The 26,350-nt window shown below is 44.0% G+C and overlaps 1 protein-coding gene across 4 annotated transcripts; it reads left to right on the top strand.

Moving 5' to 3' along the window:
- Positions 1–902: 902 nt before the first annotated feature.
- Positions 903–26,350, top strand: PCMTD2 (protein-L-isoaspartate (D-aspartate) O-methyltransferase domain containing 2). Of its 4 annotated transcripts, XR_004297436.1 has the most exons (7): positions 903–3,797; positions 8,572–8,902; positions 12,322–12,424; positions 13,725–13,896; positions 20,361–20,484; positions 20,697–20,890; positions 23,343–23,415. XR_004297436.1 is itself a non-coding variant. In XM_032387594.1 (6 exons), exons 2-6 carry the CDS (start codon positions 8,596–8,598, stop codon positions 23,720–23,722), a joined length of 1,086 nt encoding a protein of 361 aa, XP_032243485.1. In that variant the 5' UTR covers positions 906–3,364; positions 8,572–8,595; the 3' UTR covers positions 23,723–26,350. The 4 variants fall into 4 exon arrangements, 3 of the variants coding, with proteins under 3 accessions (XP_032243485.1, XP_032243484.1, XP_032243486.1); XM_032387594.1 differs by lacking the exon at positions 20,697–20,890 and having other exon boundaries at positions 906–3,364; positions 23,343–26,350; XM_032387593.1 differs by lacking the exon at positions 20,697–20,890 and having other exon boundaries at positions 907–3,797; positions 23,343–26,350.

Genomic DNA, 26,350 nt, shown 5'->3' with positions numbered 1-26,350 from the left:
TGTAACCTCTGTGTCTGCACTTAACTCCTTGTTTTACGTCCTTCTTTATATTCCTGACAATTTTAGATTGGATGCCAGACATTGTAAATTTTACCTTGTTGAGTGTTGGGTATTTTGTATTCTTGTAAATATTCTTGAGCTTTGCTCTGGGACACAGTGGCCAGGAAACATTTTGATCCTTTCAGATCTTTCTCTGATACGTTAGGTGGGGTTTGAGCAGTCATCAGTCCGGGGTGAGCTATAACTCACTCCCGAGGCAAGACCCTCCTGCGTACTCTTCCCACTGTTCCATGAACCAAGAGTTTTTCCAGTGTGGCTGCTGGTAACCGACACCACTCTCTGCCTTGTGCAACCATGGCAGTGTGACCCTTTTGGACAGTTCTTTCCCTGGCTTTGGGTTGTTTCTGCACACACACATGTGCTGATTAGTTCTCTACTGAACACTTGAGGGGGAGCGGCTGCAGGTTCCCAAGTCCTCTCTGTAAATTTCTCCCCACCTGTACTCTGCCCTGGGACTTCCAGCCACCTTGCTCTGCGTGGGATCCCCCTCCCTGCCCTGCAGCCTGAAGACACTCGCACTGGTGAGATGAGGCAACTGTAAGGGCTCAGCCCATTGGTTTCTCGTCTCTCAGGAGTCACTGAGCTTTGTTGCACAATGTCCAGGTTCTGAGAACTGTTGCTTCACATATTAGTCCATTTCTTGGTTGTCTCAGGCATGAGAGCAAGTTCAGTCCATCTTGGTCAGAGTTTCAGAGTTTCTTGGCACATTTCAGTTAGAAATGATGAAAAAAATTCTGGAGATGAATAGTGGTGATGGTTGCACAACAAGAAGAAATGTACTTAATGCCATTGAACTCCATCCTTAAAAATGGCTAAAATGGTAAATTTTATGTCTTAAAAATGGTTAAAATGGTAAATTTTATGTTATCTATATATTACCACAATAAAAAAACATTTTTTTAAAGGGCTACCTTAACTAAAGGAAGTCTTCATACTGCACTTTGAAGATAACAACACAACCCACTGCATGCAGCTCCAGCCACGAGTACCCAGGTCCACCCTGACCTCAGGCCTCTACATGACCTTCCCTTTGCCTGGGGACTCCTCCTCCAGATATGCCGACCACGAGCGGCCCATACATCCCCCAACCAAAGCCCATACCCCTCAGTTATTCTTCCCAACACCTGTTAGAGACACCCCCCAGCCCCCCATGGTGTGCATCCCACTCACGGAACAAGGCATACAAGCTCATCCAACTCTGGGTGTGTCTGGTGGCCTTTGGCAGGGCACTGACACCTGTATTTGACAGACAGGGAAACTCTGAGTGCATTGGATGCTGTCAGGAAGCAGGGACATCTCAATAAGTGATTATCTGTTAGAAGGGCGGGGCAGAGGAAGGCTCATCTGTAACCGATGAAAGAGCAGGGGTCGCTGCTATTGGCTGGGAGAGAGCTTGTCTGAGTTTCTGTGGGTGACTCAGGGAGCTTGCTTGGGCACGGTTATGATGTTTTGTCTCACTCTGTCACAATGGAGTGCCTCTGCAAGACGGTCCATGTCCAACAGGAGAATCCATGGCCTTGCTGTGAGTGCCAGGCCAGCTCCCAATGTCAGAGACTGCTCTTCTCATTCTCAAAGATCGTATTAGTATCTACGTCACGGAAATAACCCCTGTAAAGTGCTTACTGTGACATTCTACAAAGATTAATACTGATGCTATATGGATGGTGGAGCTGACATGGGGGTGGGGGAAATCACCTTGGAGAGGCAAGCAGATGGGTCTTAAGGGAAGGCCTAGAGGCCTGATGTGATCAGACCGTGCTCTAGGAAGACCACTTGGCAGAGCCCAGGGAGGGATGGGTGGTGAGAGGGCATTTAGGTCAGTGAAGACATTATCCTGGTAAGAGGTGAGGGATACAGGGATAAGACAGGGTGGAGTATATGGAGGGTGTAGACAGTGGGGAGAGGGCCAAGGACGGCTCTAGGACCTCTGTAATTTGAAACTGTCACAGATAAGCAAAGGAGCGCAGGTAGGAAGACCTCTGAGAGTCCGTGTCAAGGTCAGGAGATTGGTGGTAAGCCCTTTCCTCCGCAGCAGCAGTGCTTGTGGCTGTTTGTAGATGGGGTGGCTTCTAAGACTGTGTTCAAAGAAAGGGTTCTGCTGCTAAAAGCTCATTTGGAAAACCACAGGTGAGGTTGGGAAAGGAAGAGTGGGGTAGAATTTCACAAAGTTTACCGGGTAGGCCGTGCAGGCAGTTCACAAAGGGATATGTGGCATGCAGGCAGCAGAAAAGGACAGGTCCCAGGGTGACTGGGGTTGGTGAGGGGAGGCAGCATCGAGGACCTGGACACAGAACCACAAGGTCACTTTTGAGATGCAGAATGATCTTGACTGATGTCCAGCAAAGGTATCTCAGACTGTTCTCACATGGAGGGCAGCCTGAGCAGGGGCCATGTGCCAGGTCAATGTCTAAAGCATGATGCTGTCGAACACAACGTCCCTGTTTTGAGATCGGGTCCAACTTCAACCCGCAGGGGCTTGGCCTCCTATGTGGTGTCCCACAAGGCACCGAGGCTTAGGTTGGTCTGCTTCACTAGGACAACCCTCACCTTGAGACAGAGCAGACACACCCTTACTCTGCACTCTCTGTGTGGGACACACATGCGGGTGCACACACACCTTGGCTCCTCCAGGTCTGTAGGATCTGCAACCGCATCCTCTTGCCACCCAGCACATCACCCACCCAGCAGTGTTCTCCTCCTAGAGGCAGGGTTCTCCTCCTTCCTCCGTGGAGTTAGGAAGTTCATGTCTGCATAACGTTCCTTTTTATATTATTCCTATTCATATTATGCAAAAACAGTTCTCTTCGCCTTGTAGGACCCAAAGAAATTGTACCAGCCTGCCCCCTTGCCCAAACTCCATCATCCTCTAGGAACGAAAACCTTGAGAATCCACGATGCTGGGTCTTTGTGTCATCTGAGATGTCTCCAGTTGTCTGTTACGGAGACTACTACGCAAACCAGCTCCACAATATGGGCATGTATGGGTTCACGGTTCACTTTGTGGGACAGAGCTTAGATGGGACTCCAACTCCGTGTTTCTCTGCTGAGGCCCAGAAGAGAGGTGAAGGGTCTGCCCAGACGCATGGGTAGGAGGTGGCAGCCTACTGAAGCCGAGCAGGGGTGCGGGGCGCCGCTTGCTACGGCTTCCTTTCAGATGTGTACAGGGCGGGTGGGTCCTGCCCACTTCCGCTCTCCCTGGTCTGCAGCCATTGGACCCTCTCTCGGCACGGCTGGATCCTTCTTGTCCTACGCACCTTAGCTCGAATGTCCCTTCTGTGTCACCCAAGCCAGAGTAGCCACTGCCGTGAGTTACTGTCCATCACACAGGGTTTTCATAAGCCTTCCTCGCTGGGTCCTGGCTCTGGGTGGTGCGCGGAAGTCATAATCCTCACCTGCAGCTGTTATTTGACCGCTGCCCCTCCAATACCCCCGAAGAGTGCAGGGCCGGCCCTGCGTCTCTGTCCTTCCTCTCACGCGCCTCGCGGTCAGTCCGCGGTGGGGAAGTCGCGGGCAGGGACCCCACCGGGGCCCACCAGCAGCGCCGTTGCCCCTTTAAGCGCCAGGTCCGGGCGCACGCGCAGTCGGGCCGTTGCGCGCACAGGCGCGGTGGGGCGGCGGATGTTTACGGCGGCAGAGGTCGGGGAGGCGCAGCCGGGCCGCGGACGGGCGAGGGGTGCCCGAGGAGCTCCAGGTCGCGGCTTAGGCAGCCCGATCTCGCGGGCCGGCCGAGCCCGGAGGTAGAGCCGCCACCGCCGCCGCCCTCGGCCCGGCCTGTGGCGGGCGGCGGCGTCGTCTCCCCACGGACCCCTCCCTCCTGTCTACCCTCCCCTCCCCCGGTCCCGAGCGCCTGGACCCCTCCTCCGGGGGGCGTCCCCCTCCGTTCCGGCGTCCTCCTGTCCTCTCCCCGCCTAACCCCCCTCGTTTCCCCCCCCCGGCGCCTCCCCCCCCCCCCCGCCCCGCCTGGCGTCTCCCCTTCCTCCCTTCTCCCCACCAGCGTTCCTCAGCCCTCCCCCCGCATCTCCCCCTCCTGTCCCCGGGGTTCCCCCTCCTGCGTCTCTCCCCCCAATCCCCCAACCCACCCCGGGCGCCTCTCCTCCAAGAACGTGTCCCCTTTCACCTGCTGCGCTCCGCTGGGGGGTTGTCCCGGGTGCGCCCTGTGGTTTGCCCTCCAGCGTTCCAGAGCCTCCTGGAGGTCTCTCTCCTAGTGCCCGTTGCTTGCACCCTTGGATGTACTTGACTCTACAGACATGCAGTTTGTCCCTAGCTTACTAAGTAGGAAACGTTTGCAGTTAGTTCTGAGGCAAGTCAAGGCTTATCAACGTTTTTAAAACAAATTCTACCTTGGACCTTTTCAGAAGTTGACAGTCTAGGGGCACCCGGCTGACTCAGTCCGTAGAAACTGCGACTCTTGATCTTGGGGTTGTGAGTTCAAGCCCCATGTTGAATGTAGAGATTACTTAAAATTAAATCTCTAAAAAAACAAAAACAAAAAAACAGAACCATAAAGATAGTTGCCCTTCCAAGCCTTGGGGATACTAAGAATTGGCACAGAACCCTGGGACTTAACTTCAGGTGTCTGAAAAAGGTCTATAGTTGGGGAAGGAGAACTTGGCTGGGCTTGGTGCCTGTGTTCCGTTTTTTCCCATGGGATGTGCCTCCCAAGTTGATGTGTGCTCCAGCGTTTCCCCTCAAAAAAGTTACCTAAATCTTTGCCTATCCCCTTTGTTCATCACAAGCCTGTAATAGTTTTCTTCTTTCTTTTTGGCAGAGGAGTGGCTGAAGTAAACAACTCCGTTTTGGGTGTTGAGTAGACTGTCAATCAAGAATTAGTGAAGGCAGATTCCTGCAAACAACTCAGAACTTGTGGCTGTGCTTGGGTGAAATAGAGCTTTAGAGGTGGAATGAGAGGGGACCTCTGAGGTTGTTGGGGTCAGTGCCTAGGCCTCCTGGCCCCACCTCAGCTTGTACCTAACCTGGGACATCCCTGGGGGTGACAGGCTTTCGAGGTTCTAAGAACAGTTCAGTATTTGGAATTCTAGTTGTTAGAAAGCTTTTCTGTGTTTAGTAGAAATTATTTTCATCCAATGTGTTCCATGGATCCAGTTTTTATCAGTTCCAGGAATAGTATATACATGGCAGCCTTTCAAGTATTTGAAAAAAAATCCCTCTGTATGTATTCCTAGCAAGTGTTCTAGTTTTTAAGATAAGTGTTTCTTTCATTATTCTGCCAGCAGGAGGTGTGGTTTTGGTTCTGTTTTCTTCTAACCAATGTGGTTGGACCGGCCCCTGCGGTTATTATGATTGCAAGACACCTTTCAGCAACAACCATCAGGAAACTGAAAAAAATAAAGGTTTATTACTTACAGAACCTGGAAATTTTATAGCATACCTGGGGCCACACAGTGAAACGGGGAAGAGAGAGAGAGCTCTAGTGAGCACAGGCCTGGGTTTCTGCTTGTATTGGGGTTGAGTGTGGGGAGCCTGGGGCCTCTCAGGCTTGCTCTTTATTGGGGAATATAAAACAAAAGAGGGAATGTAGAGCATGGGAAGACAAAAGACAAGTGGCCCTAAAGGTCTGTTATGGAAATCAACTAAGATCTGATCTCAAAGGCCTGGTTCTTCATGGAGTTGAGTGGCAGGAGGCAAAGTGTATATTCCTCACCAATCAAAACTTAAGTCAGGCCCTTGCATTACAAAAAAGACAAACCTTTCAGGGCTTACAGCACAGGGTCCTTTCCCCCAGCTCGTTTTCCACATAAAATTACCTTGTCCATATTTCCATTAAGAAGTGATATTCAGGTTAGAACACGGCCCTCCATGTGTAGTCTGACAAACCCAGTGTAGATCGGAACTGCACACCCCCATTATCGTGGCTTCAGGCTGTGTTGACCCAGCTATAGCCTCCTTGGCTGCCCGTCGTGAGACGCTTCTATGCCTGTTGCTGCTTAGCTGTCTTCCTCAGTGTGCTCTGGCAGTTGGTTTTGGAGCAGTATGAGACTAAGGAGGTCCTGTTGGCCAGTTACCCCAGAGTAGTGACTTATATTGGGGATTGCAAAGTATAATCAAGTACAGCATCCAGAAATTATTTCTCATTACTTTGAACAATTGGATTTGACTAGATTATAGATCCATATTTGGTTTGGCAAGGATATCTTTGCATCTGTTGTTGGTGTTTTTGGGTGGTCTTACGAGCAGTCACAGGGGTGGTCAGGAATAAGCAGTGATTGTATCCACTGTGAGGGAGTGGTAGATGACCAGGCAAAGTTAATATTCTCAGACCCTGTAGATGGTCACATGCATCCTACCAGCGGCAACAGGGGGGGTTACCGCATAGTTATGTAGCCTGTCATTTGGGGCAAAGATTACCAACATGTTGTGTTAAAGAATGTTTTCCCTTTGAGAATTTGAGAACGTAGGCCTTTGGCCAGACAGTCCTGGGTTTGAATTCTAGACGCCTCTTCATGCACTGGTGTGTGATCATGAGCAAAATAGCTGCTGGGTCCCAATTTGCCTCAGTATGTTGTGAAGCTAACATGAACTCCTGTGACTGGCGGGTGGCGCCTGTAAAGATTGTAGCTCTTTTTACTAAAATGCTAGCTGTTGTATTTGAATAAACTTTCAGAGTGAGGTGAAGTTGAAAATAAGTGATAGATTACGTAGTAGAAAATAAAATGTGTCCAATATCTAGTTAGTGTTTGCTTTCTGAAGATAGAATGATGGTATTGAGCTAGAATGGTAGAACATTAGGAACAGAATTAGATCCACCATGAAAGATGCGTGCTTTCCAGGCCTTTTCCTAAATAGACCTTTAGGCAGCAAACACAACTCCACTTTTAAGCAGTGACCTAAATTTTAAGATGACTGTCCTAGACTTGGGATGTAGACTGTAGCCTCAGAACTAAGTGGCTTATCGAAGATTAAACTTGACCTCATTAGCACTTTATCCAGTCGGCTAAGTTCACTGACTGTGGACCATAACCTTACAAGGGCTCCAAAACATCTTGAAATGGCGTGAAAAGCTAGTAATTGGACCATCCTGGTGATTTGGAAAGTATAATATTCAGCTCTAAAATCTTGATGATGAAGATGAACTGTTCCAGTCGTGAAATGTTAGAGCATTTATACTAAGCCCTACGTTTTACATATTTTGTGTATTTGTTGTGAGAAGCTGAAGATTTATCATGTGTTCATGTATTTTTATTCCTGGGAAAACCTCTCCCACCACAATTGCCAGTAGTGTGCACGGGATATGTGTATGGAATCTCTTCCCTCAGTATTTATGCTTCTCGTTCTGCTGTTAGAAATCCAGAGGATTGTGAGGGGGAAAGCAAGGATAAACCTTGTAATAATAAATGATAGTATGTTATTATGGAAGTTGTCCTGAATCAGAAAATGTATCAGTCTTTGTGAAGTCTGGTGTTTTCTGTTTTTTCCCAACAATTTACATCAGATGTTTTGTAAAACGTGAAGTAAGATCATTCTTTTGGAAAGAGTTACATGGGGTACGTATAAAATTGGAGAAGATATTTTTATGGTTCATGAAGATGAGGTCCATGTGAATTAGATGGAGGCACATTGTATGTTAGCAGGTGGCTCAGAAGGGTTCACACTGTTGTTTTTTCTTCTTGAAGGCAGTTGGGAAGAAGGTAAGCAATGTACCTTTTATTGTTAAAGAGGTAGAAAGGTTGCATAACATACACTTCCAAAGGGGGTGTAGGAGCTCTTGGAGCAGCTGTAGCCTGGAAACAGATTTTGTATTTGTTACAATAAAATGTCCTATTGGGTAAGAGTTTTGTTAGTGGTATTTTTGCCTGAAATTTGTACATCCGAATATCCAAATGAACAGATTGAATGGATTCCTTGACCCGATGTGTACGTGGGGGTGTAGAGTTGTTGGGTAAAATTTAGGACACCAGTTAATTTTGAATTTCAAATAAACAATAACTTTATAGTATTTGTTGTTTATCTTTATTTGATTTTTTTGCTTTTAAAGATTTATTTATCAAAAGTGATCTGTAGCACTTGAAATATTCAAAGAGAAGTTGATATTAATGTGGTTTTCTAGACATATCTGTATTCTTTTTATGTTTATATCCATTGACTTTGCCATATGTGAATATATCCCTGGTAAGGCAGATCTATATTCAAGATAATTTTAATCCTAAATATCCGATTTTGTAGATTGACGACTTAAAGTAAAATACTGAGTTCCTACTTTAATGATGTTTTCAGTTGTCAAATATGCATTAGGTACCTCAAGTTCATTTGAATTCATTTGATATTGTAAATTACAAACTTCGTGATGGATATAATGGAATTTCATATTTAACTGTTTTTTTTTTCCTTCTGAATTTAGCGGGGTTGGGGTGGGGTAGGTGGGTGCTGACCAAGTATATTCCATCTGTGGTATTTTCAGAATTCAGAATTTGAAATTGGCATGTTATTAGAACTTTAACTCTCGTGCTCTTACCTTTAATGTAAATAGCTCTTTAAAAACATTTTTAATTGCAGTGTTGCCTAAGTGTGATCTTGAAGATGGGAGGTGCTGTGAGTGCTGGTGAAGACAATGATGAGCTAATAGACAATTTGAAAGAAGCACAGTACATCCGGACTGAGCTGGTCGAGCAGGCTTTCCGAGCTATTGATCGTGCAGATTATTATCTTGAAGAATTTAAAGAAAATGCCTATAAAGACCTGGCGTGGAAGCATGGCAACATCCACCTCTCGGCCCCGTGCATCTACTCGGAAGTGATGGAGGCCCTGGACCTGCAGCCGGGGCTCTCCTTCTTGAACCTGGGCAGCGGCACTGGCTACCTCAGCTCCATGGTGGGGCTCATTCTCGGTAAGTCTGGACAGAGTGGGGCAGAGCACCGTGTGTGTCGTGGTGGGGCTCATTCTCGGTAAGTCTGGACAGAGTGGGGCAGAGCACCGTGTGTGTCGTGGTGCGGGAGGAGAGAGTCCGCTGGCGGTGTTGTCTGATCGCCTCCTGAGCATCGTCTGCTGTGGTTTATGCGTAGTCATTGGGTGGGCTGGGGAAGGGAGGGCTCCGAGTTTTCTGGAGGAACCCCTCCTGTTCCCTGCCCCCCGCCCACCAGTACCTCCACTGTCTGTTCAGCACCCCCTCCTTCTGGACAACAGAGGACCGAGAGAATTGTGTAAATCGGGACTTACAGTGATTTCTTGTTTAATACAATCACCCGGCCTGCTTTGTCACTCTGTCTGTAAACTGAGACTAAGTTTACAGTTCCCTGGAAGTTAAAGTTCTTCCAAGCAGTTTTGTTTTGTTTTGTTTTAATGCTCAAAGAGTTAATGCCTGTAAGTTGTTCTTTGTAAATAAATTCCAGGGATGGGAAGGATTTCACAGGTTTTGTCTTTTTTTCCAAATAAGTTGTGAGACTACACATGGGGATTGGCATTTTTGTTATTGAAACAACAGTATCAGATAATTGAGGGTTTAGGTGTCTGTTTTTACTCTGAGATAGAACGGTTTGCCAGAGGAGTAACAGGGGCTGACCTGTCCTTTAGAGGATTTCTCTGAAGAGGAAGTAGGGCGGGGGCTGCTGTAGCATCTGTGGGGGGGGGGCAGCATCCGGACCACATGTGCACCACAACGTTGTTTCTTTGCGGTTGTTACAGAAAATCTTAGCAGTGACAGTTGATTTTTGTGGGTATGGAATGAAATTTTTGGTTCTTTATAAGTTCATAGACTTCGGAATTTGGTGAAGTTTTGAGACTGATCATTTGACTTAGGCTATAGATTGCTATCCTCAGATTTTTAGGTTTGTTTTTTAAAGCTAAATGCTTCTTGAACTTAATTTGTTTTGGATTAAGACTGCTTTGTGAAGAGCCCAGGTGATGTATCATTCTGGAATTAGTGAAAGGTAATTCAGTGGAGCAGAGAAATTGGGGGAGCTAAGGATGAGATGCTCTTTGGCAGAGAGGGGGATAGGGTGTCAAATTGACTAGGTTAGAAATGCTGTTGAAAAGAATTGAGATGCTCGGTTCTTACAGTAAGTCTGAGGTGACCTGTTGCACTTGACATTCCCTACAAATTATAAACAGCTTCTCTTAGTCCCGTTTGCTGGTAATGTAATTAGATGGTGGGGTGGGGAGAGATCTAAAGGAAGGGAAGCTTTTTTGGGGGTTGCAGTGGATACTCTGTACTGCTGTGATGTATTTGAAGGAGGTGAATGGAGAGTTTCCTTTCATGGATAGACATCTTGTGTTTGCAGGGAGGAGGCTGCACGCACTGGCTGATATCTCTGTCCGGATACCACGTGTTCTGGGCCTCCCTCTCCAGTTTACTCAGCCTTTAATGTTGTTGCATGCACATCACTCTGGAGCTGAAGGCCATTTTGGCTTCCCATTGCCTGCAGATGTGAGGTCTGGAGTCTTTCATCTGACTCTTTTTTAAACCCAGCTGCCTTTCTGCCTGGCCCTGAAGTTTATCCCTTTTCTGCTGTACTCCTGTGCAGCTAACCTGAAGTGCTGTGTGATTAGGGAGTGGAGTGCCCTCCTGTGGGGTGGGGGTGGGGGGTGGGGCTTGCAGTCTGGCTTCAGTGCCATGCCCCTGATGTCTCAGTCCTGACTCCTCCCGTGCCCTCCCTCCCCTCTTAGTCATCTTTTTATTGGGGTGAGTCAGGGGCTATGTGTTATTACTGTATTTGGTGTTAAGCTTCTTGGGGATAGGAACTATGTCCTGGATCTGTTATGAGAATTAACTGCTTAATAGGTTTTGATAAAGGGTGAGGGGCTAATGAAACCATGATGAGTGGGGAAGTACAGGTTTTCTTGGTTTCTGGCACGTGCTGCTAGCCAGAGGGCAGGGGGATGGAAGTCAGTGACTTGGCAGAGGGTCTTGAAATTGGATAATTTGGATTTGATGTTGTAAATAGTGAAAATGTGACTTCTCAGGTAGGGTGTGTTTTAATGAGAATGTTTTAGCAGCAGCAGATGTTGAGAGAAGAGAGCCCCAGGTGAGCTGTCCAGGTCGAGGAGAGGGAAGCCTTGGCCTGGGGTGGGTGTTGTGCTGTCGGGGGACCAGGTAAGCCCAAGTGCAAAATATCAAGATATGGGTGCACAGATGGTTGCTTATTTTCCAGTATTTCTGTTGGGCCGTAGCGTTAAGTGCTGCGCTGTGACTTCAGTATGTCTGTCTAGGAAATAAAGTTTTACGTGCCCTGTTGATTTTCACATGGAGATATTTAAAAAAATGGCTGTGTAAGTTAACCTGTAGTAAATGAACAAGTGTGAGGTGTGTCGCTTAGTGACTTTTCATGTAAGTATTCACCTTCATGCAGGCACGGCGTAGAACCAGCACCCCAGGAGCTCTCGTGCTGCCCCTCCCCCTCCAGACAGGAGAGCACCCTTTTGTTGTCCATCATCACAAATAAGTGTTGCCTGTTTCTGACCTTCACAGAAATGAATTCCCACAACAAAGAGACTCACCTAAGCTGTCTGTGTCAATAGGTCTCACCTAAAGGCAGTTTTATACAGAGGGAACACCTTTATTGTTAAGTGGGCTTGTAACTTTTCTCACAGCTTTATTTCCAATTATTGATAAATTTCCTTTGATATAAAAAATGTTTCATTGTGACTTGGTTATAGTTTTATTTGTTTATTTTGTTTGAGAGAGAGAGCACGTGCGTGAGTGGGGGAAGGGGCAGGGGTAGATGGAGAGAGAGAATCTGCAGCAGACTCCATGCTGAGCACAGAGCCCGACTTGGGGCTCGATCCCACGACCCTGAGATTACGACCTGAGCTGAAATTAAGAGTCGGACATTCAACCGACTGAGCCACTCAGGCACCCCTGTTACAATTTTATTTTAATGATGATCGAAAGCTATTTGTGTCCATGTCTGAGTGTCTGGGCGACCTTTTGGAACACAGTCCTGAGTCCAGTTTCATTTGGAAATAACATTTTTCTTTTTTAATTCGTTAGTGAGATCTTGAATTCTTGGTTGCAGATCTTGGCCTTTTTTACATCTTTGAGAGCAGAGCGACCCAGGCTTTAGAAAGCTGTGACATGGGTAGTGTCAGAGAAACAAGTATTTACAATGTGGTGAGCATAGTCTACCCTGCATATTTAAAGATTAGCTTGGGTGATTTAGGTCCAATAATGTGATAAGACCTCAAAACCTTGTGAATTTCTTCATGTAATTATACATGCTGAATCTGGTGCATTGTAGTTGATAAAATAGAAATAAAGAATAAGAGTTCTTGCCCTAGTTCTAAAAGTTTTCTTATTCTGGAACATTTTAGGTCCTTTTGGTGTGAACCACGGGGTTGAACTCCATTCGGATGTAATAGAATATGCAAAGCAGAAGCTGGACTTCTTCATTAGAACCAGTGACAGCTTTGACAAGTAAGATCAAATACTGCCCTTGGGTTGCTGTGTGGATTATAATTTAGACTTTTGATTAGATGGGAGACATAAGTTTATTAGTGTTCATACACCAGTAAACAGGATTCAACTTTGGGAGGAGAATCAGGGGTATGTGCATAGTTGTTCTAATTATTTTTTAAATATTTTGTGCTTTTGAGGGCTTTAGGTTTTTTAACTATGATACCAGGGAAAGGTAATTTTTCACCAATATAATAAGAGAAGGAAGTAGAATGTTCATTTTGCCCAGTTTTCATGTTTCCAACACAGACAACAATTTATTACCTAATGGTTTCTAAGACAGAATTGTTGCATTTGTCTTTAAACAGTATATATAACTACCTCTTGCCATTTTCTTTAAAAAAGATTTTATTTATTTATTTGACAGAGAGATAGTGAGAGCAGGAACACAGGCAGGGGGAGTGGGAGAGGGAGAAGCAGGCTTCCCGCTGAGCAGGGAGCCCGATGCGGGACTCGATCCCAGGACCCTGGGATCATGACCTGAGCGGAAGGCAGATGCTTAACCATCTGAGCCACCCCGGCGCCCCTCTCTTTCCATTTTTAAATAAGGCATTAAAGTTCTTACTTTAGGGTTTAGCATTTTTAGAAACACCAGATGTAGTTTTCTTTCATTTTACTTGTTTTTATATTTTATTTTTTTAAAGATTTATTTATTTGAGAGAGAGAGAGAGCGAGCGAGCGCGTGCATATGCGCACAAGTGCGGGGGAGGGTCAGAGGGAGAGGGAGAGAGGGAGAGAGGGAGAGGGAGAGAGGGAGAGAGGGAGAGGGTCAGAGGGAGAGGGAGAGAGGGAGAGAGGGAGTCTCAGGCGGACTCCATGCTGAGTGTGGAGCCTGATGAGAACTGGGCTCAGTCTCACGACCCTGAGACCATGACCTGAGCTGAAACCAAGAGTCGGACATTTAACTGACTGAACCACCCAGGCGCCCCTCATTGCACTTGGTTTTAGTAGATCTTAAATAAGGTAATGATTTATAAAAACAGAGCAAAGACAGTGATGATTGGAGGTTAGATGATTTAAGTCTGTATTATGTTTATGACATTCACTTTCATAATATTTTGTTTGGAATTTCTAGGGTTCTGTTTATTAATAATATAATTCTTTTTGGAGGTCTGACTTCCATCTTTTGGCTCTGTCAGTTGTATTATGTCATTATAGGGTTGTTCAAGGAAAACATAACCTGTGGTTAGTATAGACTTACTATAGATAGACTTGCTATAATGTGATATACTCAGTTACAGAAAACATTTTTTGCTTTTAGATTTGACTTCTGTGAACCTTCCTTTGTTACTGGCAATTGCCTGGAGATTTCTCCAGATTGTTCTCAGTACGATCGTGTGTACTGTGGGGCTGGTGTGCAGAAAGAGCATGAAGAGTACATGAAGAGTCTTCTCAAAGTAGGGGGCATCCTTGTCATGCCACTGGAAGAGAAGGTCAGACCCCTCTCCTAACTGACACGCTTAACTATTGGCCAAGGTCTGTTCCAAGAAGTTTCCGTATATTTTTCCTTGTATTCCTCATGACAACTCCTTCAGTTTCACAAATGAGGACACAGGCAGGGACAGGTCATAAAGACAGCCTAGCTTGGGCCAGGGCCTGACTCAGGTAGGCACCCTAGAGCCTGCACTGTAAGCCCTTACCCTCCTCTCTGTTCTGTCTCCTCCTCTCTCCCACCTCCCTCCCCTCCTCCACAGCTATTCTAGTATGCTTATTCTATTGTTAGAATTATATGTAAAAATCATTAGAGTAGTTCTATTTTAATTGTTAAATTCTGTGACCGTGAGCGTTACACAGGAGTCCCTTCCTTAGGAGGAATCTTGTCTCAGTCGGCTGTTGGGTTGTGCGTGTTTCTGTACGTTGTAGCTGTTGTGCTTCATTGAGAAAAACAAGTTGTAATAGACAGGCAGATTAATCAAACCTGAATTGGTCATCAGGGAGAAAGTCTCAGTCACAAAGAGCTAGGAAAAATGGAAATGATAAAAATTAGGAGATTGTGCATTTTTGTGTGATTTTCTGCAATTTAAATATGTTAGCGTTTATTTTGTTTAAAAAGGAATCATTCATTGTTGAAAATCCAGAACATGTGAAAATTAAGAAAAATTGCTCACAATCCTCACTTTAAGCACTGTTAGTGTATGATTCTTGTAGTTTGTACCCTTTTCCAAGAAGGTCATTGTGCATACGGTTTTATTTAATTGACGAGATGATTTTAAGCCATTTAACATTTCGTATCATCCTATTGAGTGCTTATATAGTAACCTGTGGAATAGTTGACCATAGTGTATCCTCTGGCTCCTGGAAATGGACACGAGGCTGTGTGTATAACCTTCTGTTACTTACTATTATATACAGAATGTAGTGAATATCGCTAAGTAAAACAAAATTTTTATCCATAAATATTTCAGAGTGTATCTATAAAAGATAAGGGCTGTTTTTTTAAGATACCACAAAACCATTATCAATCTAAAAAATTACCAGTAATTTCTTAGTTATTTTCAAATTGGCCGCTAATGTTCAAATTTTCCTGATTGTCTCAGAATTTGTTTGAATAGTTTATTTGCATCTCCATTTAAGATTTATGTCTTGTATTTGGTTGATCTTTCTCTCTCTCTCTCTTTTTTTTTTTTTTTAAAGATTTTATTTTTGAGTAATCTCTGCACCCAGCGTGGGGCTTAAACTCATGACCCCAAGAGCAAGAGTTGCACGCTCCACTCACTGATTGAGACAGGCTGGCACCCAGGGTTGATATATCTCTTAAATGTTTTTTATCTGTAACTTCTTTTTTTCTTTTTTTTTACTTTTTCCTTGTAATGTACTTGTTGAAGAAATCAGGTGATTTGTCTTACAGAGTTTCCTATAGCCTGGATTTGGAGATTACGTATCCCTGTGGTGATGTTTTACATATTCTTTCTGCTCCCTGTTTTCATCATAAATTGTTAGTTGGATCTAAAGACTTGCTTAGTTTCCAGTTGGACTTAATTTGGGGGTGGAGGGGTGCAAGAATACTTACCTGTTACAGTGTACATTCATATATAGGCACATCATGCCTGTGGTCTCTCTGTCCGATGCTAGCAGTGCAATTGTGGTTCTGATCCGTTATTTCATTAAGGGATGCAGAACAATACGTTCTGATTCCATCATTTCTCTTCATTTAGTACCTCAAATACTTTTTTCTTTTTAATTTTAATTCCGGTATAGTTAACATACAGTGTTATATTAGCTTCAGGTGTATGATGAAGTGATTCAGCACTTTCATACATCACCCAGTGCTCATCAACATAAGTGTACTCTTAATCCCCTTCACCTGTTTCCCCCATCGCCCTACCCACTTCCTCTTTGGTGACCCTCAGTTTGTTCTTTAAGAGTCTGTTTTTTGGTTTGTCTTTTTTTTTTTGTTTGTTTGTTCAATTGTTGTGTTTCTTAAATTCCACATATGAGTGAAATCATATGGTATTTGTCTTTCTCTGACTGGCTTATTTTGCTTAGCATAGTACTCTCTAGCTCCATCCATGTCATTGCAAATGGCAGATTTCATTCTTCTTTATGGCCAAATAATATTCCATTGTGTATATATATGCTGTATCTTCTTTATCCATTCATCTATCCATGGACACTGGATTGCTTCCATATCTTGGCTATTGTAAATAATGCTGCAGTAGACATCAGGGTGCATGTATCCCTTTGAATTAATGTTTTTATATTTTCTGGATAAATACTTAGTAGTGCAATGCTGGATTGTAGGATAGCTCTATTTGTAACTTCTTGAGGACCCTCCATACTGTTTTCCAGAGTGGCTGCACCAGCTTGCATTCCCACCAGTGGTGCAGGAGGGTTCTTTTTTCTCACGTCCTCACCAACGCTTGTTCCTGTGTTGTTGATTTTAGCCATTCTGACAGGTGTGAGATGGTATCTCATTGTGGTTTTTTTTTTTTAAGATTTATTTATTTATTTTAGAGAGAGAGAGAGCGAGCATGAGTAGGATGGGCAGAGGAGAGGAAGAGAGAATCTCATGCAGACTCCGTGCTGAATGTGGAGCTTGATGCGGGGCTCGAGATCATGACCTGAGCCGAAACCAGGCGTTGGATGCTCAACCAACTGAGCCGCCCAGGCTTTTGTGCTTTTGATTTGCATTTCCCTGATGATGAGTGATATTGAGCATCTTTTCATGTGTGTGTTTGCCATCTGGATTCTTTGGAGAAATATGTGTTCATGTCTTCTGCCCATTTTTAGATTGGACTATTTGGTTTTTGGGCATTGAGTTGTATAAGTTCTTTATGTAATTTAGATACTAACCTTTTATTGGATATGTCATTTGCAAATATCTTCTCCCATTCAGTAGGTTGTCTTTTAGTTTTGTTGGTTGTTTACTTTGCTGTGCAGAAGCTTTCTATTTTGATGTAGTCCCAACAGTTTATTTTTGCTTTTGTTTCCTTTGCCTCAGGGGACCTATCCAGAATAATGTTGCTACAACCGATGCCAGGGACATTACTGCCTGTGCGTGCTCTCTTGTAGGATTTTTATGGCTTTAGGTGTCACATTAGGTCCTTAATCCATTTTATGTCTTTGTGTCGTCTTTAGTTTCTTTCATCGGTGTTTTATAAATTTCAGAGTAGAGGTGTTTCACCTCCTTTTTAAGTCTATTTCTAGATATTTCATTATTTTTGGAGCGGTTGTAAATGGGATTGTTTTCTTAATTTCTCTTTCTGCTGCATCATTATTAGTGTATAGAAATGCAGTGAATTTCTGCACATTGATTTTGTATCTTGCAACTTTATAGTACCTGGAATACTTACATAAAGAGAAACACCCTCATCAGTTATTTGGTTACCCTAAGTACACTTTATAAGGAGAGGCTGGATAAATTCTGATTCCTAAGCTTTATTTATCAGTTTCCTCAATGATCTGGTTCTCTAGCATCTGTTGAAGGTGGTGACTAATAAGTTTTTATTTGGTTTCTAGTGGTGGTGTGAATTCATGGATATAGACATACTTAAAATTTTAATCATTGTATGATTCTTATTGAAGCCTAAAATGCCCCATCTTGGCCAACGGGCATCTCTTCAGTTTGGCTCTTGGGCTCTGATATACCCTCAGTAGTCTTTGATGGTTTTATTACTTTCTGGTAAGAAAAGATGTTCCACACTCATTTTGTGTATTTTTTACCACGAAGTTGGAATTAACCATTTCTGAGGATCTCTGTTAATTTTAAGCTCAGTGGGAATCGGTGTTTAGGGAACACAGGTGGGGACTTTGTCGGAACCTTTAATACAGGTTAGTTTTTTACAGTGGAATTCTGGAGCTAGGAAGCCACCCCCGTACATACTTATGTTTTTGTTGGTTTGGCTTTTGGACATAAAACACTCCATGGGTTTATATTGGTACTTCCGGCTCAAAGTTAGGACCAGAGGGTTTTTCTGACTTCTTCCGTCTTAAATCAGCATTACCTGTGTCCCGCGCCGGAAGGCCTGCTCCCTGACTGTCCTTAGATTGCCCTTTTATTCCCCTGGGGATGTACACATTCATGTGTTTGAAAGTCACTGGAAATAATGCTTCCCTGTGAGGTTATTCTGCCAGGCTGACTTACAGCTCTTTTGTTTCAGTTTCTAGGAATTGCCATATTAGGTTTTATAACTTTGTTAAATATTTACAGGGTTCCAAGGTCTAAATAATAAACACTCACAGAATTTTTTTCCATGTATGTCCCCTCCACTTCACCTGGAGGTAACCACTTTGTTTTTAGTTTGTCTGTTTACTCAAAAAATACATAAGCAAACACACTTTTTTCATAACTTTACTTCGGTGAAGATACGCACATTTTTTTCCATTCCGTGTATTCATCCAGACATATGAAATAGGAATTGATAGTTTTAGGTGTTATCATTGCTTATTGTTCATTTTAAGTATTTGGTATTTGGTATACGTGGAAATTCTTTTCTGTCCCAATTTTTTTTACTTAAAAATGTTTTCTGTTGGTGTATGAAAATGTGGTTGTTTCATGGGCATTTGGGTTCTTTCCACCCTTCTGCTGTTTACAAGCAGTACTGCTGTGAAGAGGGTGTGCATAGACATGTTTGTGGATATTCTTAATCTTTGTCTACACCCAAGACCTCTTCCAGGTGCAGTCTCAAAAGCAGAAGTGCTTGATCAGAGACTCTGTATTTTAACTTTGGCCAACTGCCTTTTGGGAGAGGAGCCACCCATGCCCTTGCTGACAGTCCCACCTGCTTATTGCTGTCATCATTGTGGATAGCAGGGCTACATGTCCCCATTTTTGCTCTTCTTTCTCAGGTTATTGTTTTAAATACATCTTTATTTAAATTGTTATTTTTTTAAAAAAGATTGTATTTATTTATTTGACAGAGAGACACAGCTAGAGAGGGAACACAAGCAGGGGGAGTGGGAGAGGGAGAAGCAGGCTCCTGGCTGAGCAGGGAGCCCGATGCGGGGCTCGATCCCGGGACCCTGGGATCATGACCTGAGCCGAAGGCAGACGCTTAACGACTGAGCCACCCAGGTGCCCCAAATTGTTTTATTTTTTAAAAGATTGATTTATTTGAGAGAGAGAGAGAGGGCTTGTGCCAGGTGGGGGGTGGTGAGGGGGGTGGTGGGGAGGGGCAGAGGGAGAGGGAGAATCCTGGAGCAGACTTGCTGCTGAATGCACCTGATCAAGGCTCTCTATCTGAAATCAAGAGTTGGCCGCTTAACCAACTGAGCCATCCAGGCACCCCTTGACTTAAATTATTTTAAAAATCTTTGTTGTATCAGAAAAATATGTCAGACCTTTTATTGGAATTGTGTTATGTGTATATTAATTTGAGGATCATAGACATATTTTCAGTATCCATCTCCTTGTCTGGAACATGGAATATGGATTTATAGTTTTCTTGAACAGTTCACCCGTTATTTATCGATTGTGTTTAGATATTTGATGGTCATTGTAACTAGAACCTCTCCTTAAAAAAAATGTTTTTAAAAAGAAGTTTTTGCTGGTACACAAGAGTATGAATGACTTGTTGATGTTTACCTAGTACGTGGCTACTTAATGCTTTCAGTTCTAAGCTTCGTGATATAGAATCTTAGTTTTTAGAGGATTTGCTGGCTTACGTATTTTTAGACAAGAGAGTATATAATCTTCGCATGTCATAGCTGAGCAGAAAATAGCACCATGACCTGCTTGGGCCTTTCAGAAACTGGCACCATCACAGAACACACAGGAGGGCCATGTTGTCTAATTAGGTTCTTCTGATGCCCCTAATACTTGTGATTCATAAGGAATGTTCTCATGACCTTCGCTGCAAGTCTGTGTGTCATGGCGGTGATGTCACGCAGAAACAGTGCTGTAGCGAGGAGAAGCCCTGACAGGTGACGGGACCGGGAAACTGCAATGGTAGCTGCTGTTTGCTGTGTGGTCATGTTGTTGCAAGAAGGTCTTTTTATGGTTTCTGTCCTCCGGAAGAAACAGCCTGGGATCCCGTCTAGACTGGAGCATTGCAGGTGGTTGTGAATGTCTTTAATGACTTTGACTTTAGAATGTCCGTCCGGCCCCCGCCCCCCCCCCGCCCGCCTCACCCCACTGTTGCCCTCAGCATTGACTCTTGCGGAGAGCCCCAGGAAGTTGTCTCATCCGATTGTCTCTTCTTGGTTTGGTATCCTTTGACTTCTTTTCTCTAAAAATACATATTAGGTCTAGAGGCTTTGAATATATTCAGGCAAAATATCCTTGCAGTATAATAATTCATTATGGGTACTTCATGTCATATCACTTTAGGGGCCTCTGTTGTCAGGTTATTTCATTATTAGCATATCTGTGGTTTTTTTAGTTTATATGTAGGAGTGATTAAATATCAACTAACAGTAGCCAAATCTTGTGAATATTCTTGTTTTCTCTTTGGGGCAGTTGACTAAGATAACACGAACTGGTCCTTCTGCTTGGGAAACCAAAAAGATTCTGGCAGTTTCTTTTGCTCCTCTGATCCAGCCCTGTCATTCAGAGTCTGGAAAATCAAGACTTGTCCAGTTACGTAAGTACAAAGACCCTTATTTATCTTTTAGATCTTTTAAATAATCTCAGTAGAATTTGAAGAGAAAGACAAATTATAAGGAATCTTTTAATATTAAAGAGCATTGTTCTACCCATTGAAACCTTAAAATGTTACAAATGATTTTTAGAAATTGAAAAATCATCTGTTTTCAGCCTATTTTAGGTTATTTTTGCCTTCTTTTAAATCTACAGGAATCATTGCTGGTCATGCCATTGAAAGCAGAAGACTCCCATGAGAGGGAGTTAATTCTGCTTGGTGGAGAGGTCTCACAGAGAGACTGTGTTGCCAGCACCACTGGGCCAGAGGGCTCTTGCAGAGTCATGGGACCCTTTCCTCCTTGGGGCCGCCTCGTGGGCACGTGCTTCAGCTGGTCTGCTGGTGTATGGTGGGAGGCTTACCGTGCAGCCTTACTTGGCTAGGCCTGTAGGACCACAAAGAGCTGACATCAGGGCCAGCATTCATCCAGATACTGTTGTATAATTTAAACAAATTTATATGGCAATGAGAATTGCAAATGATTTTATTTAAAATAAGACCAATAAGAGCATGGATTCTGCATTCTGATCATTTAGAAAATTTGGAAAATGCACCAAAAAAAAAAAAAAGGGAAAAAAATAACCATAATCTCACCACCCAAAGATAATACATGTTGGCAAATTCCTTCCAGAATTTTTTTTTTTTTAATTTGTGAGGAATCATTTATCAGATAGTCATGCTCTGCCTTGGTCTCTGCTAAGTGGAGGTCGCATGCGGTAGATGTGGTCCTTGAAATGTGGTAAGAGCAACAGTACAATACAGAAAGGGGCTGAGAGGGGCCAGGGAGGGTTTGACAGAGGATGGGATGTTTTGGGTGAAAGTACATTCTTTGAAGAGAGAAGAAAGGGAGAAGAGGCATGAGCAGAGGCTGATGGGGACTTTGTACATGCATGCTCCTCAGCGTGGTCCGAGTGCGGGTGTATAGGAGAAACTAGTCCACTACGTGGGTCAGACTTGTCATGGAGGCTGTGGGAGCCACCAGATGTGTGAACTAAAAGATGTGGTGCTTCTGTCTTCTCGACGACCCTGCTGGCCAGGTGGAGGGTGAATTTGTCACCTGCATGCTCCCTGGAAATCTCCCCAGGAGAAGCTAGCATTGCTCGCAGTCAGCCAGGGCGCGGCCTTCCAGAACACTGCCCGAGTGTCAGAAGGTGAGGCCGTGGTCGGTGCATCTATGAGGCTTCGATGGGGGTTTGGTTGGAGACGAGTCTCTTGGTGTGAGGGCCTGATTGGGTCTGGGTAAGAGTTGTGACAGCATGGAGGGCACCCTGAGATGCGGGTTTTGAGGCCAGAGCTTCAGAGCCAATGCTGGATAATAAACAACATGTGATGTTGTTTTGGGTTCCAGAAGTGAACAGTTAGTTATTTGTAACTTTGTCTTCCTGGGCCAGAGTTTTCTAAACTAGCAAAGTTGTGTCCATGGAGACGGCCTCTGCAGCTGAAGGGATTCGGGGGCAGGCACATAGGGTGTTTCTGAGGAAGGATGTGTGCCCTGAGGTGTCCAGCACCTGTTGTAGATGTGGGTCTGGGGAGGCTCAGGACCCCAGTCAGGAATGGAGCAGAGCCCTGCGAGCCACTGCCCGGTCTTTGTTACTCGATGTCAAACCAAGGGTTGATAGGGACATGGAGTGGGGGAGATGGTAGAAATCAGCACCCGAGGGAGCACTACTAGCCGCGGTGGGGGAGGGACTGGCAGCAGAGACTTGGGCCAAGTTGGTTCCCTTCAAGTGGGACCTCAGGGAGAGCCGGAGAAGGAGTCCGTTCAGCAGACTGAGGGGCAAGGCAAGGAAAGGTGGGTGTATTGAGCAGGAAGTCATGATTACGGTGTTGTGTAGTGAGACACGTGGGGCATGTGCTGGAGCTTGTCCTGGACAACAGGGAGGAGACAGTTGAGCAGGAGAGGAGGCCTGGTGTGGACACGGGAGAAGAAGCCGAGAGCCTGGGGCCCGGCGGGCTTCCCCGGGCTCCCGTGGAACAGGGAGCATTGAACGGGATTCTGTGCAGGCCGCTTTGATTTGGGCGGTAAATGTTACAGACAACATAAGAACCCTCCCTATATTGTAGGTTGTCATCTCTTCTGGAAGAAGTTAGGTGCTGGAGCCCCACATCTTCCTCTCCTGCTCCCCCTGCTTGTGCTCTCTCTGTCAGATAAATAAAATCTTAGGGAAAAAAAAAAAGTTAGGTCCTGGAGGGAAAAAAGTGATGGTGGTTTTCAGTATAATGTATTTAGACACACAACCCCCCTAATTCCTCCCCCTTTAAGAAGAACTCTCCTGTTGCCACGTGTGTACCTCCTGCCTTACACTGAGCTGGACTGGAATCCCCAGATTTTATTTTTCCTTGGTATGCTTTGGAGTTTTTGTACTCACTAAAAATGTTTTGGATTTGCTTTTCTCTAATAAAAAAGAAACAAATACTCAATTTGTAAAGTACTGTGAAAATGTAAAGATAGATAAAAGAATTCTGGAGCATTACATTCACTGCATGAGCTAGAACCCAGGAATGAATACAGTAAACAGAGTCACGAACCCAGGGTTTTCTTCTGCTTCTGACTGATGAGACAAACAACCTTGCTTCCTTTCCTTATATGAGTTCGGGTTCGTGTGTTTGAAAATACCATTGAGAAGGACCACATACATGCATGTCAGAGCTGTCATTGACGTTTGCTGGGAATGCTCCCCTGTGCTTGTGCTGTAAATAACGCTCGCGAATGACCGTGAGGGGACGGGTTTCTAGAGTTAGGGCCCTGTGCTGTCTGGGTCCCTTGCTGATGAGGTTGACGCATCTCCTTTGCTCCGCAGCGCCCCTGGCCGTGCGGAGCCTCCAGGATCTGGCTCGGATCGCCATCCGGGGCACCATTAAAAAGGTCATCCGTCAGGAAACAGTGAGCAGCGGTGGAAATGGACTGAAGAACACTCCCAGGGCCAAGCGAAGGAGAGTGCGCCGCCGTCGCATGGAAACGATCGTCTTTTTGGACAAGGAGGTATTTGCCAGTCGGATCTCCAGCCCATCCGACGACAACAGCTGTGAGGACTTGGAAGAGGAGCAGCGGGAGGAGGACAGAGCCCCGCCGCCGGACGCGAAGCCAGCCCGACCAGTGAACTTCCTTCGTGAGAAGGTCCTGAGCCTCCCTCTGCCAGATCCCCTGAAATACTACCTGCTCTATTACAGAGAGAAGTAAGTCTGTGGGGGCTGAACCGAGGCGGAGCCCAAGGCTGCGCCCCACGCCCTCATGGGGTTGCCCGGGCACATGCTATGGGGAAGGAGAGTGCGGTCCTCTCCACCTTTTTGTGTTCAGTTTGTTCTTGGTTTTCCTCTAGAATTCCATTCATTGGTATCATTTCAGTAAACATAATCTGACAAAGTGCATAGGAGAATGTTTTCTCAAAAGGGAGAGACTGTCCTGGAGAGAAGGGTGTTTGCTCTTTGCTCTGGTGAGACTCTTGACACCTGCACGCAGAGACCCGCCCGAGACACACACGTCTGCATTACCCATGAAGCAGTGACATTGAAATTAACCTGTGTTGTTATAAAGTGTGAAAGAAAGCACAAGTCTGCAAGCGTGTAACATCTTTCCTGAGTGTGACACATCTGTGTCTGAGTTAGAACTTTATAGTATCAGCCTCTTAATTACTGGCACTGAGCTCCACTAACCCTTTTAGTTCTCTGGAGGGGGGAACATTATTGAAAAGCTCTCCCTTATTTTAAATAAATGTGATTAAATCTTACGTGAGTTGTTGATTGTAATTTTAAAAGAGGGAAATTGTGATGGGGAAGGAGGGTTAAAAGTATCAAACTGCCAGATGTCTCTGTGGAATTGCAAAATAATCCAAGGAATATTTTCCTGACACCTTTTTTCTTATCTTTGGAAGAGCCAATGTCGGGTAATCCCTTACAAAATACTCAAGAATGAAACAAGTGTTGTGTGTACTAAGCTACATTACTTTTACCCTAAGGGTAGGGATGACTCGTGACCCAACCTTGAATATGCTAATGGGTGTCTAAGGCGTGGATGTGCTCAGTCCTCAAAACAGGTGCAAAGTATTAAAACTGCAGGAAATAACAGTGGGGACAATGTTACAGACAGCCTGTGCTTTTTTTTTTAAACTTCAGTTGGCTATTTTTCTGTAATCACATTAGAATACTGATTAATAGGTTTTATCTTTTATAATTCTGGAGAAAAAGACATGTTAGTTTTCTAATTTTTCTTAATAACAAATACATGTATTTTAGTAGCTCCATTGCATTAGAATAATGGTGTAACCACCAGTGACTTGTGAAATCTACCTTCTCCAGGCCCTTTGGGTTGAGTGCTTTCTGTCTTTACCTAGTTCTGGGTCTAGAAGAAAAGGCCATCCTGTCAGATGGCAGAATGTTTTCAAGTTACAATTGGTTCTTTTCAAACTTACTTTTTGTTCCAAAAGAAAAGTATGGTATAAAATGTTAGCAAGAAACTCGAACTCAGAGTGCTGATGTTGGATCAGTCATCCAGAGTTTATGACTAATTTTATCCCTCAGCCTCTTGGGTGTTGCTGAGCTTGAGTGTCTTTGTGGTTTCCCCAGCTGAACCGAGTTCTGGTAGTTTATTTAATTTCTTTCTTTCTTTCTTTTTTAACCTTTTCTTCTTTTTTAAGTAACTGAATCATTTTTTTTCACAGGATACTGTGTGCATGCATACCTGGGAAAACATGTCTGTTGCCCTAGATTTGAAAATGTAATCCTTTGTAAAGACAGTTACTTCATAGTCGTTTTTACCCTGCTTTTAACTGAAGGTCAAGCATCCTTGTCTCAGAAGCGCGTGGTTTATGTTTACTTGCGATCACTTCGTAGCGTGCACATCTTTGCTGACATCATTCTAATTGATATGTAGCAATCTCTGCAATACGTGGACATTTGGAGCATAATGTTAAACACATGATATTTGTGAAGTCTGTTACACTAGGTGGCTTGACTAAGTTTTTTAATTGTATGTGGATTTTATTTTTTTTTAAACCACATTTGCCTTTATGCTAGACTATAAAAACTCTTCATAATGCATAAGACATGTTTTTCCCTATATATGTCAAACCTTTCCTAACATTTGTGTTTGTATTTACATGTTGTCAGTTTGTGATGTTTAAACCAGAATTTGGTTAAAAGTATATATAGATATAATATATGTGAAATAGTTTGGTGTTTATCTTATACACGTCGAGAAGAATTGTAGATGGGTTTTCCTGGGCTGAAGTGCCCCTCGCCAGAGTCCAGTATGACGCACTACTACTCTCTGTTTCCTGACCGAGTCCAGTATGACGCACTACTACTCTCTGTTTCCTGACCGAGTCCAGTATGACGCACTACTACTCTCTGTTTCCTGACAGAGTCCAGTATGACGCACTACTACTCTGTTTCCTGACACATGGATTATGTGTGGCCTGTAACCTCTATATTGTAAACCACATTCTAGACAACTGTTGACAAATTTTATGTTTTGAGTATGTATTTCTGTATGTGCTTTTTGTCTTGAAAGTAGTAAAGCCATAGACATGTGCAAAGGAAATATCAAATGTATAAATATCAAGTATGTAATGTAAAAATCAACTGTGTATGTAACAATGGTTTTGCGAGTCTGGACCTTTCAGGGAATTAATGCCAGAAATTTCAAACAAAAATTTTAGTGAGTGGATATACATTGGATAAATACAAAGGATATCAATAAACATAGTTATGGCACTTGGGCCTTCTTGGCATGGCTTGTGTTTCCTGTGTGGGATTGAAATTCTTGACTACATATTTTCCAAAAATCTTTAAAAATAAACTTTTTCTTTAT

This window comes from Phoca vitulina, unplaced genomic scaffold (genome assembly GCF_004348235.1).
Source record: "Phoca vitulina isolate PV1807 unplaced genomic scaffold, GSC_HSeal_1.0 scaffold50, whole genome shotgun sequence".
Lineage (NCBI taxonomy): Eukaryota > Metazoa > Chordata > Mammalia > Carnivora > Phocidae > Phoca > Phoca vitulina.
This window is presented reverse-complemented; position numbering and strand designations above follow the sequence as displayed.

Coding starts and splice junctions, on each gene's coding strand:
- PCMTD2 (XM_032387594.1), top strand. CDS start 8,596: ATGGGAGGTGCTGTGAGTGCTGGTGAAGACAATGATGAGCTAATAGAC. Junction 8,903..12,321: donor CATGGTGGGGCTCATTCTCG/GTAAGTCTGGAC, acceptor GGAACATTTTAG/GTCCTTTTGGTGTGAACCAC. Junction 20,485..23,342: donor ATCAAGACTTGTCCAGTTAC/GTAAGTACAAAG, acceptor TTTGCTCCGCAG/CGCCCCTGGCCGTGCGGAGC.